General features: G+C 32.3%; 1 protein-coding gene across 2 annotated transcripts in view; it reads right to left on the bottom strand.

Annotated features, from left to right (window-relative positions):
- Positions 1-3338: 3338 nt before the first annotated feature.
- The window catches only part of LOC127703147 (short-chain collagen C4-like), a 134371-nt gene continuing 126417 nt past the window's right edge, over positions 3339-11292 (bottom strand). Inside the window, exons 1-5 of one of the 2 annotated variants that reach the window (XM_052207647.1) lie at positions 6329-6374; positions 6058-6230; positions 5222-5290; positions 3869-4105; positions 3339-3593 (exon numbers count right to left, since the gene is read on the bottom strand). In XM_052207647.1, coding sequence (XP_052063607.1) covers positions 3355-3593; positions 3869-4105; positions 5222-5290; positions 6058-6229 — 717 coding nt within the window. In that variant the 5' untranslated portion in view covers position 6230; positions 6329-6374 and the 3' untranslated portion in view covers positions 3339-3354. Of the gene's footprint in view, positions 3594-3868; positions 4106-5221; positions 5291-6057; positions 6231-6328; positions 6375-11292 lie in introns of those variants that run through there. The other variant, XM_052207648.1, reaches the window with a different exon arrangement.

Raw genomic sequence — 11292 nt, 5'->3', positions numbered from 1 at the left:
AAATAGCTAAATGCTTTACATTCCAGCAGCGCCTGCATACGGAGTATATATCTCCCAATGGAAACGATATTCCCGGAATTGTATTTCCTATCTTGATTTCCTTGATAGAGGATTGCTGCTCACAAGGAAGCTATTAAACCAAGAGTTCCAAATGGTGAAGTTGAAATCATCCCTTCGTAAATTTTACGGACGCCATCACGAGTTGGTTGACCGTTATGGAATAACCGTTTCACAGATGATATCGGATATGTTCCTTATGTCGTAACTACAATACCCTTCCCTTTTCACAAATGTGACCTACCGAATTAGAATCTTTACCGGATTTGTAATAACATAAGCAACACGACGGGTGCCACATGTGGAGCAGGATCTGCTTACCCTTCCGGAGCACCTGAGATCATCCCCAGTTTTTGCTGGGGTTAGTGTTGCTTAGTCCTTAGTTTTATATGTTGTGTCTTCTGTACTATTATTTGTCTGTTTGTCTTTTATATTTTTTGGCCAAGGCGTTGTCAGTTTGTTTTCGATCTATGAGTTTGACTGTCCCTCTGGTATCTTTCGTCCCTCTTTTACAGCCCTACAATCATGCTTATTTCTAATGACGTTTTGATGTATTTTTCACCATGAGCATCTTTGAATAATGAATGCACCAAAAAAAAAGTCTATGGCCCTATTTAGATTGTTTTAAACTATCAAATGAATATATTCTGGCATTAAGTAACAATATTTCGATTTGTAAGAAAAATCTTGCGACTGGTTTTGAATGATTGAAAAATTTAAAGATAATTTTCCAAACGTGCACTATTTGAAGAATTTTTATTCAATAATTTTGTATTTCAATTAGAATCCAAGTGTTGTATAACATTATATGCAAAATTTTACAAAGGATATCGCCCATTTTCTGTCCATTGATTTTTCAAAGTTAACAGCTAACACCAGACGACAGATATTAAGAATAAGAAAGGCTGGAATTTATCCCTTTATAAGGTTACGAGACATCCTTCGATTTAAATTTCTAAAATATCACTGAAAATTAAAGAGGAGGATACATCTTTATATCAAAACATACTCAAAGATGAGGTATCGCCTCCCCAGTAGTCAGCACTTCTTTATTGACATGAATTATCATTGGTATGGTCATAATTATAAATCAACTGTTTACAAAACTTTGAATTTGTTGACATAACAAGGAATTTTATATCCCAGGAATAGATTACCTAAGCTGTGCTTGGAAAAACCTTTCGGAATTTAGGCTCATCAATGCTTCAACTTCGAACTCTATGTGGCATTTTTTACTTTTTTGATTCAAGTGTCACTGATAAGTGTTTTGTAGACGGAACACGTCTCTGGCGGGCAAAATTTTAGGTCTGGTATCTATGATAGGTTTACAATTTCATATGACAAACAAGTAAAAATCTGACATTGCAAAATAAAGCTCTCACCTGTATGCATATTGTTACAATTCATAGTTTGAGGTGTGATACCACCAAATCATAGTACGTCACATCCGGTTGCAAACGAAAAGGGGTCGAAAAAAATATTCCCTTGAATTTGACAGTTGTAGGAAATTAATCCTACATTTCATTGCAGTAAAAAAATTCTGAGTAATAAACATATATCTTGGGTGTTTCAAAGCACCATTCTTTATTAGGTGTTTCTATATAATATTTTGGAAACTTGAGAAAACATGGTTACTAAAGCTTGTACACAGGACAAAAAGGGGTGAAAATTTGATTGGTTAACTTCCAGTGATGGTTATTATCTTATATGCAATGAAATGTTATGTGAAATTTTGTCTGAAGTACTGGACAGGATAAAACTTAAATCTTGCCAAGTATTTCTTTATTTGAAACAAAGATAAATTCTGCACAATATTTGAAAAGTGCAAATTTAACAAAGACTAATAAGGGAAAACAATAGTGGTATAACACCTAAATAGCATCCCGAAATCAACTTTTTTTATTATAGTAACAGTGACCTTGACCTTTGAAATGTGTTGATCTAAAAATCAATAGGCTGCTTTCCATTCCGTACAGCTTCCGTCTGTGTTAGTTTAATTCCAAATAATGCAAGAGAAAATCAAATTGCCATGCGCAAACCCTTTTCCAATTTTTTTTATATTAAGTAACAGTGACCTTTATCTTTGACCAATCACCAAACAAAATCAGTAAGCTTCTTTTTTACTTCCTTTATCTTCCATCTGTATGAGTTTCATTCCATTCAAGCAAAAGTTACCATTTAGAGATTTCCAACCACAATTCTATTTTCGTAATAACCTTGACCTATTGACCCAAACAGCAATAGACTTCTTTTTCTTCCCTATATCTTCTATCTATTTAAGGTTCATTTAAAACAAGCAAGGTATACTCAAGTTATCAAAACCGGTTCTTTATGACACTTCGACGAAAGGGACAAACGGACGACTAAGCGCTTATTATATGGTACCGAATGTTTATAGGGGAGCATAATAACCTCTTAAAAGAAGATTAGAAGAAACAAAGTCTTTAGTTTTCTATGTTGTGTCATCTGTACTATTATTTGTCTGTTTGTCTTTTTATGTTTTTTTTGGCCATGGCCTTGTCAGTTTTTTTTTCGATCTGTGAGTTTGACTGTCCCTCTGGTATCATTCGTCCCTCTTTTAGAACAATCTAATAGTTCACTGTTCAGATATAAATATTATGGTTTAGTTCAATATCTAGAACTGGGTCGACACCACTGCTTGTTAAATGTTAGTCCCCGAAGGCTTCATCAGCTTGTGTACTGACATGATTTAAAGCCAGTTTTTTTTTCTTAAATTCTCCGTTGATAAATAAAGTAATTACAGAAAAAAACTTAGTTTTAAACTGCCTCAAACTTGTTGACATTAGCCGAATTAAGCCATCTTTTAGGTATCTTTTAGTCGTAGAGCTCCTAACGCTTCTTTGTATTTATACGTCCCTGGCTTTCAAATACCTGGGTTTGAGCGTTCCTGATGAAGGTTAACCCATAAAGCGTTTCGGACGCATGAGATGTATAAAGTGTTATTTTCAGGATTAAGTATGAATACCTGTGAATAGATAACGTTAAAACATAACAAATGTGAGATATTGAATCCATTATTGTAAAATTGGGATATTTATGTTTACATCATGACATACCCAAGGGAAAAATCTAAACAATAATAAATACAGTTTTATATGCTAGTCCGGGATTACCGAATAAAAACCAGAATAACAGAACAATCATGACTTATCCTCAATATCAACAAACAGGCAAACACAAACGTACATCATACAATTTAGAATCCTGTTATTTACGTTTGATGTATAGTAAACTGTGAAATAAGTGAACAAACGAGAACATTATATATATATTTTTTTATTTTGTACAAACGGTACAAAGCACTTCAGTATTATCTTTGTATGGGGGACATCTCAAACTTCCACATTTTGCTCTGATAGGATAAATCAAAGCACCATTTTCGTTGGATGATCGATTGTCCAATGGTTTCGCGTCGCCGTCCATACAGATAAAGTCTTTATTGTTATGATTTTTAGATTCACTCATTAAAAACCCATTGTACTCGGATTGCCATCCTTTGTAACAAGACTTCCTTCCTTAATAAAAAAAGTCACAATATAAAAATATGCAATTTCTATATTAAAACAAATTGATTTATTTTTTACTTCAAATAAATGATTGTGATAATACAGAACACAGCATTATTTAAAGCCGTTGCTTTCAAGATTAATTTATGTTGGACATTATAATGAACAATATCATATAACAATATCATGTAACGATCTAGGTTAATGATGTTTCATTTATTTTAGAACAAAATTATTACACTTTTCAAGTTAATGAACAAAATAAATGTTGATAACAAAACTACCTGCTATCATTAAAACAGAAACTTTCCCTTTTTGCCTGCACACGGAACATGGGACCTCTTTATCATACAAACTAGTAGGTAAACCGGATGGTTTAGAGCTGGAATTTATCTCGTACTCGGCACCATATAGTCCATCATTATCATAGGAGTATGATTTACCATTTTCTGGATCACTGGGTAAACAGAGGTAGTTTGAACCTCCTCCTTTGTTAGTATAATAATTACCTCCAGCCTGTCCTGAAAAAGTTTAAGAATTATTACAAATGTTATTGTTCAGATTATCTATTTGTACGTAACAATGACAAAGATATCGCAAACCAATTTTAGGTATTAACATGCCAGTAGTTTAGACAGTAAGTTGGACTTTAAATATGTGTAATGGATTGTTACGCAAACATTAGCAAATGTTTTATTTTGAAAATATTTCTTTTAATAACTTAACCCTATCCAGATCCTAGCTATGTGATATCTTTAGATTTAATTAAAACTTGAAACAAACAGATACAATAAAGTTATGTTTGAACGAATACCAAACCTACTCTAGGGGGAGTAGATTATTTGTGTTACAAAACTTGATGTAAGTTTTAATGTGACAGCAACCTAATAAGATAAAACATAACAAGATTTTTGATATATCTTAAATGTACATGAATATATATAGGTAAAAAAGATAATTCACAAGCACATAATTATATATTAATTATATATTTATAAAACAAAAAAACAAAAAAACAAAAAAACAAACGTTAAAGAGAGGCGAAAGATACCAAAGATACATTCAAACTCATATTTTCGAAAATAAACTGACAACGCCATGGCTAAAAACGAAAAAGACCGACAGACAACAATAATACACAATAAAGGTTGAGCAACACGAACCCCACCAAAAACTGGGGGTGATCTCAGGTGCTCCGGAAGGGGAGGGGCGATTCTGTTCCACATGTGGCACCCGTCGTGTTGTTCATGTTAGTACAAACCCGGTAATAAGTTTAAATTGGCAGATCACTTTCGGGAAAAGGGGACGGGATTGTACTAACGACATGAGGAACATATCCGCTATCACATGTGAAACGGATATTTCATTATGGTCAACCAACTTGCGATGCCGTTTGTAAAACTTACAAAGGGATGATTTCAAATTCACCACTTGGAACCTTTGGTTTAATAGCTTTCTTGTGAGCAGCAACACTCTATCAAGGAAATCATGATAGGAAATACAAAAAGAAAAAAGAAAAAGAAAAAACAATAGTAAGCGAGTTAAACTGTCTTTTAATTTATAGCGCTCTCATCCATCTGTAGGAACATGTCAGACTCTAATTTATTTAAAATGATAATAACTATGCAAAAACATACCTGTATACACAATGTCCGAATTTGCAGGACAAGTTTTCTTCCCCCATCTGACATATGTCACACCAATATCTTAGATATACAAAGCAAATCGTTAATTTACTGTATGAAACCGTATTATAGATGAATGACAAGAAAGCTTCATCCGTCGTATCCAATTTGTTGCTGAAGATACTGGATGGCCTACCTTTAACGTGTTTGTCACAGGCTATCTATCGTTTACAATTATGATTTAATGCAAATACAGTCTGTAAAGAACCTTTTGGTGTTGATATAGATAATCACTCAAATACTCATTTTTTCCATAAAAAATTATAGAAATTTAAAAAAAAAACAAAACAAATTCGTTATATAATCACACCCAACAATTTCATTAGAAAAAATATTTAATGTTTTTGCGGTCTTAGGTCTTGACATACCAGTATGCTCGTCTGAACTGTAACTTTATCGATAGTGTCCTATTATGAATTACGGATTATGACATTGTCACAAAGTGTTAATTTGCATGGCGGTTGATGCATGCATAACAGAAGATTCTTACCTTGTCAACACATGCGGTTTTCTCCTTGTGCAGTTCTGCGAATCTCTGTTTTCACGGATATGGCCGTTGATTATTAATGTTTGATTTTGTCAATTTTTTTGGACTTCCCTTTTAGAATTTGCCATGGAGTTCGCTGTTTTTGTTTGTTTTTTTTATTTGTATCTTTTTATATAATTTTACGAGATTTAATCATTGGTTATCTGCTATCGCATTAATTTACAAATAGATTATCAATTCATGCGACCACAAAGTTATATTAAATGATGTACATGCATTTGTACTAACAACAAATACTTACCCTGTTGCGAAGGTGTTACAGGACAGTCCGCTTTCCGGGAGGTATGCAAGTAATGCTTCATCATATCAATAAGAGACTGATCTGATGGTGTCAGGCTGTATTTTGTGCAATCATGCCCATAAGCACTGATTACAAAGGCAACAATGACAGTGGCAAAACTGTATGTGGTCATTCTGAAAATCGAGTATTAGTAATAATAAAATAAATAACAAATCAAAATAACAAGGCTATGAACAAAATAACACATTTTAAAAGTACATATTATTTTTACATTGATGACTTCCAGGAATTCGTCTATGCGTTAATGCAGTATCTTCATTATATTTTATATCATGGATTGATTAATATATTGTTTTAATTTGGAAATAGCGTGTATCATTCATACGATAGCGTAACAATTTATTTTGACATTTCAAATGAAATTGAATTTCACTATATATCATTGAATTAAGAGAAAGTATAGGTTTATTTTTTAGATTACCCCATACCACAGCTTTGTAATGTATGGCATTGATTCGTGAACTGTCTTTTACAGAGTATTTTTTTCGTAGAACTTACACATTTTCGTATTTGACATTACATATAAGTTATACAGAACATATATAACTTACTATACAGAATGATATTTGCTCATTTTTGAAGCATGTACGGTGACCTTTACTTCTTGACATTAGTCATTTGGTATCTTGAGTTTTGTCATTGTCAAACAGCAATTACCACATCGTCTAGTTAAATAAGGTTAACAAAGGAATGAACCTGCTCTCTCCCTTAAAACCATCTTTTTATCAAAAGTAAGAGAAATTAAATGTGTATCTATCACGATACACCTTTCGTACCAATGCATGTATTCATTTTTTTATATATTCATTTATCTTCGGGAATTATATTTGCAACTTCATACAGATTTATAAAAATGAACACTCGTAAAATACTTGGAATACAAGCAATGTTCCATTACCTTCAGTTGTAGGCCTCATTGGACTGTTCTGAACAAAAATATCCTTACTTAGCTATTCTCTGACTGGACATAAAGAAATACTTTTTCACTCATCAATGCATGGCGTATGTTTTAGACTGCTTGACCTAAAGTTTCTGTTAATTGCAGACATTTTTTAATACAGTATATGGGATTTTTTTCTCGTATGGATTTGATTGGACAAATAAATGTTCGTTGTGTTTATAATTCGCGATTTACGTCCTTGTAAAATGCTATTAAATGAAAAGCGAACTGTTCGCGTATCGTATATTTTTGCATTGAAATGTCCACGGTGAAAAAAGCGAAAATTTTACACATGCAAAAACTTTACGATATACGATAGTTTCAAATTTTATCATTCCGGGACTTTAATAACCTACTTTACAGTTCGGGTTTCACTCATGGTTGAAGGATGTACAGTGATCTCAGGTGGATAGTTCTTTAATTGGCCATCATACCACACCTCCTTATTTTTTTATATTTATTTACATGTGATCCACTAATGATTATTATGTACAATATGAGTTAAAAAAAAGAGATGCAGTGGTCTGCTTGTTCCAATTTTTTTTCAAAAATTTTAAATCAAAAGCGTTGATATCATGATATGGTACATCTGCTCCTGAAAATGACATTTAGATCTACCTTCTACAACTTTTGACGAAGTTCCCGACTTGGACTAGGCACATGCACATGTGACAGGGTTTAAACAGTTTTTTGTGATCGCACCCCTCCTGCTTTTTAATATCGATCAGTGGAACAAGGAAAGGTACATTGTAGAACAAACATACAAATCAGTACAAGATAGGACTTCACTCAATAATAAGGGTATATTAGATAACATAATTACATGTACAACAAATAATATATATTGCTTAAAAGTCGGCTCACAGCTATTTAAGCAAGCTCAATTACTTAAAAAATGGGTTCAACACTCTAATATAGGTTGCTGTATTTCATAGAAACGTCATAAATTGTACTGAAATGCTATACCTTGAACAAACATCAAATGCAGAATAATAAAAGAGACAATTGTACATAGAAATGAATTATAACCGTACAGTGGAGTCTATGGGAATGCGATCATAGTAAATCTGAATAACCGTAAAAAAGACCATAGCTTTGTATGGTATAATTTTCACGAATATACCATAGTTTTGTTATGTCTGAACTTCGGACAAAAGAAGGAAGAAATCATGACTTGGAGACTTAGCAGCGGTCAACTAAATTTTTTAAACAGTAACAATAGATTCGTCGCGTGGCAACTAAGCCAATCTGTCCGCTTTGCATACGCACCAGCCGATATAAATAAATGCCGGGGGTGGGGGTGGAAATCGAACCCACTTACGCCAACTCTGTTGTCATATATATACAAATAAACAAAAGTCCGCCCCCACAACAAATAAAATAAATTAAAATTAAAATATATATATTTTAAATGAAAATAAATCGCTAACTAGGCCAAATAACTATAAATGTGTTAAAGCTTATATTAATATATATACTGAAATTGTTTAGTTAGGATAGGTTGATAGCCTGAATTTTCAGTTGAGATTTATAATCGGGGTTCATTCATTATTGTATAGCTATAGTAAAATAACAAAAATATTGAACTCCAAGGAAAATTCAAATCGGAAAGTCCCTTATCAAATGTCAAAATCAAAAGCTCAAACACATATAACGAATGGAAAACAACTGTCATATTCCTGACTCAGTATAGGTTAACAAATTGTAATATACTGCTGACATCTCGACTTTAATGAAGTTGCTTAAAAAAGTAATACTTATAATATTGGACCGTTAGAAGTAGATACAACTTTTGACGAAGCCAAAACAAAGCTTTTTAAGGCATATTCATGCAGCAGTTTTGGCTTTTGATAGATTTAAACGTGATATGATTCATTCAAACTCAAAGATTGATTCATGTGAAACATTATTTAAAAATAAAAAATATTTGAACATCATAATTAAAATATTAAAAAAACAACTAACCTTTTTCAATTAACCTTTTGATCTTGGAATCCTAAACTCTTCAAATTCTCAGAAACATGTCGTCTTTCGTCCATGAACTCCATGTTTACTCCTGAATCTCTTTCGCAGTATTTCCTACAGATAAAGAGAAAAATGATTTCGGCTACCGTCAATTTCTTCCTCGCAAAGAAAATTCAGAATATCTTATTCTTTCAACATTTTTCGGTCTGTAACGTCAGTCGCTGTTGAAGAATTATGTATCATTGATATACCCGCTGTGTAAGTAGTCTTTTGAATATTTTGAAAGTAGGCTGTTTTTTAAATGCCCGAAAAGGGTAAATTTTAACTGACTCTTATCAAAATGACTTCTAAGGTAAAACAAAAATAATAATATACAATATGAAAAGGTAATCAGCAAAAGCTGCGATAGATTAAAACAGAATTTCCATATTTGTTGGAACATTTTTCAATGTATCGTAAATAATACCATAGTTTTTGCTGAAACCCCTCGACAACATCATTCGACTACGTCTCGAGGGGTAATGGCCGGGGTTTCAACCAAATCTATAGTATAATTTACGAAACACCGAGAAAACGATCTAGAGGTAATGAAATATCTATAACTTATAAAATAAAATTAAGAATACTAAGACAACAACCCGACCAATGAGCAGAAAACATCCCAAGGCTCCCAATTGGTCTTGAAAGCAGTGAAATACTGGAACGTATAAGATGTCTGCACGTTGATTTATATTAACGAATGATGTCCTCGTAGCGATGATAAAATGTAATAAAAGATATGACAAGTTTGTGAAAACCCAGGTGTATTTATTTTTTTAGTAATACAAAGATTTCTTTCGTTAAAATCAAATACGTTGTTACATACACGAGCGAATCGAACAAGCTGAGATATATAAACACCACACGATGGTTCCCAATGAACGTTACCATTTAAGAACTGATAATTAACAATAGGAAATGAAAAATCATCTATTTTATCGTTAATTTAGTATTAAGCTTCCCGTTAGGGATATAGATAATTCATTGTTAGTATTAGCTTATATAAAGTAAGTTCAACAGGATAAATAGCTTAAGGGTACATACTGAAGTCGTCATTATTGAGAGCCAAAATAATATCCAAATACCTAAAATTATTAAATTTTTTGTACCAGATGTTGTTTCGATGGGTCTTTGCTGGTTTTGGACATAAAATGGGATTCATAACAATAGGGAAACAGGTCCGCAGTTAGTGGTGCAAAATAAGTCCCCATTGGAATTCCGGTAACTTTGCGATATACGGAATCTCCATAGCGAACAAAAATGTTATATAGTAAAAATTAAAGGGCAGTTATCATATCAAAGCAGGTCCAATTGATATATTTATTTTATTTGATGCTACTGAAAAATTACCTAAAAGAGTTTGAACATATATATTAAAATTTTGACTTTTTAAATGCCCATTTGATTAGATATGAGATTTATTTCTTATTTAGATTGTGAGGCAAAGTGGTATATAGAGTGGACAAATCTAAACTTTGAACATATTTGAAATTGCCAGTTTAAGCATGCAATTTATCAAGTACTTCCAACGAATTTTTGATACTCCAAAATTATGGAGTGCACTATTTTCGTAGACCTTATTTGTATTACTGATATATTTTATTTTATACCTATCATATATCTAATGTATAGTTTTTGAAATAACATGCCAAAAAATGTAAATTAGCCAACAACCGTCAAGTAAAAGCAAGAACTCTAAAAAGAGTCATCTTTCGGACTTACACTGCACTGACAGATTTTCTCCATCTTATATAGATTTCAAGATATAAGACAACGAGTGAATTTTACTTTTATGTTTTATTTTTAGCCATGACGGCCATGTTAATTGACAAACTTGACAAAATAAAGAAAACTAATGAATTTCCTAAGGATAACTCATTTCAAGTGTTTTTGAAATTGGATCAGTATTTTTAGAGGAGAGAATCTTAAAATATGATAACAAATGGTTGCCAAGTGATGGCAAACGTTCACTTGTCATTTAAAAAAAAGAATCTGCAAATACTGGTTAGATTCGCAAGGGAATGTTAAAGAAAACTAAACTATCATACTAACATGTTTCTGTTGTGACGTTGGGTTGCTGGCTCATTGACATAAAGATATTTTCAAAAATTTACACACTGAAATTTAAAAAGAAAACACAATGAGACTAAAACACTTAGCATCACATACTGCATGTACTGATTATGCTTATATTTACAAAAAACACACTGAAATCATTTTTTTAAATAACA

The sequence above is a fragment of the Mytilus californianus genome, unplaced genomic scaffold (genome assembly GCF_021869535.1).
Source record: "Mytilus californianus isolate M0D057914Y unplaced genomic scaffold, xbMytCali1.0.p SCAF_5, whole genome shotgun sequence".
Lineage (NCBI taxonomy): Eukaryota > Metazoa > Mollusca > Bivalvia > Mytilida > Mytilidae > Mytilus > Mytilus californianus.
The sequence above is the reverse complement of the archived record's forward strand: the minus strand, read 5'-3'. Positions and strand labels throughout refer to the sequence as shown.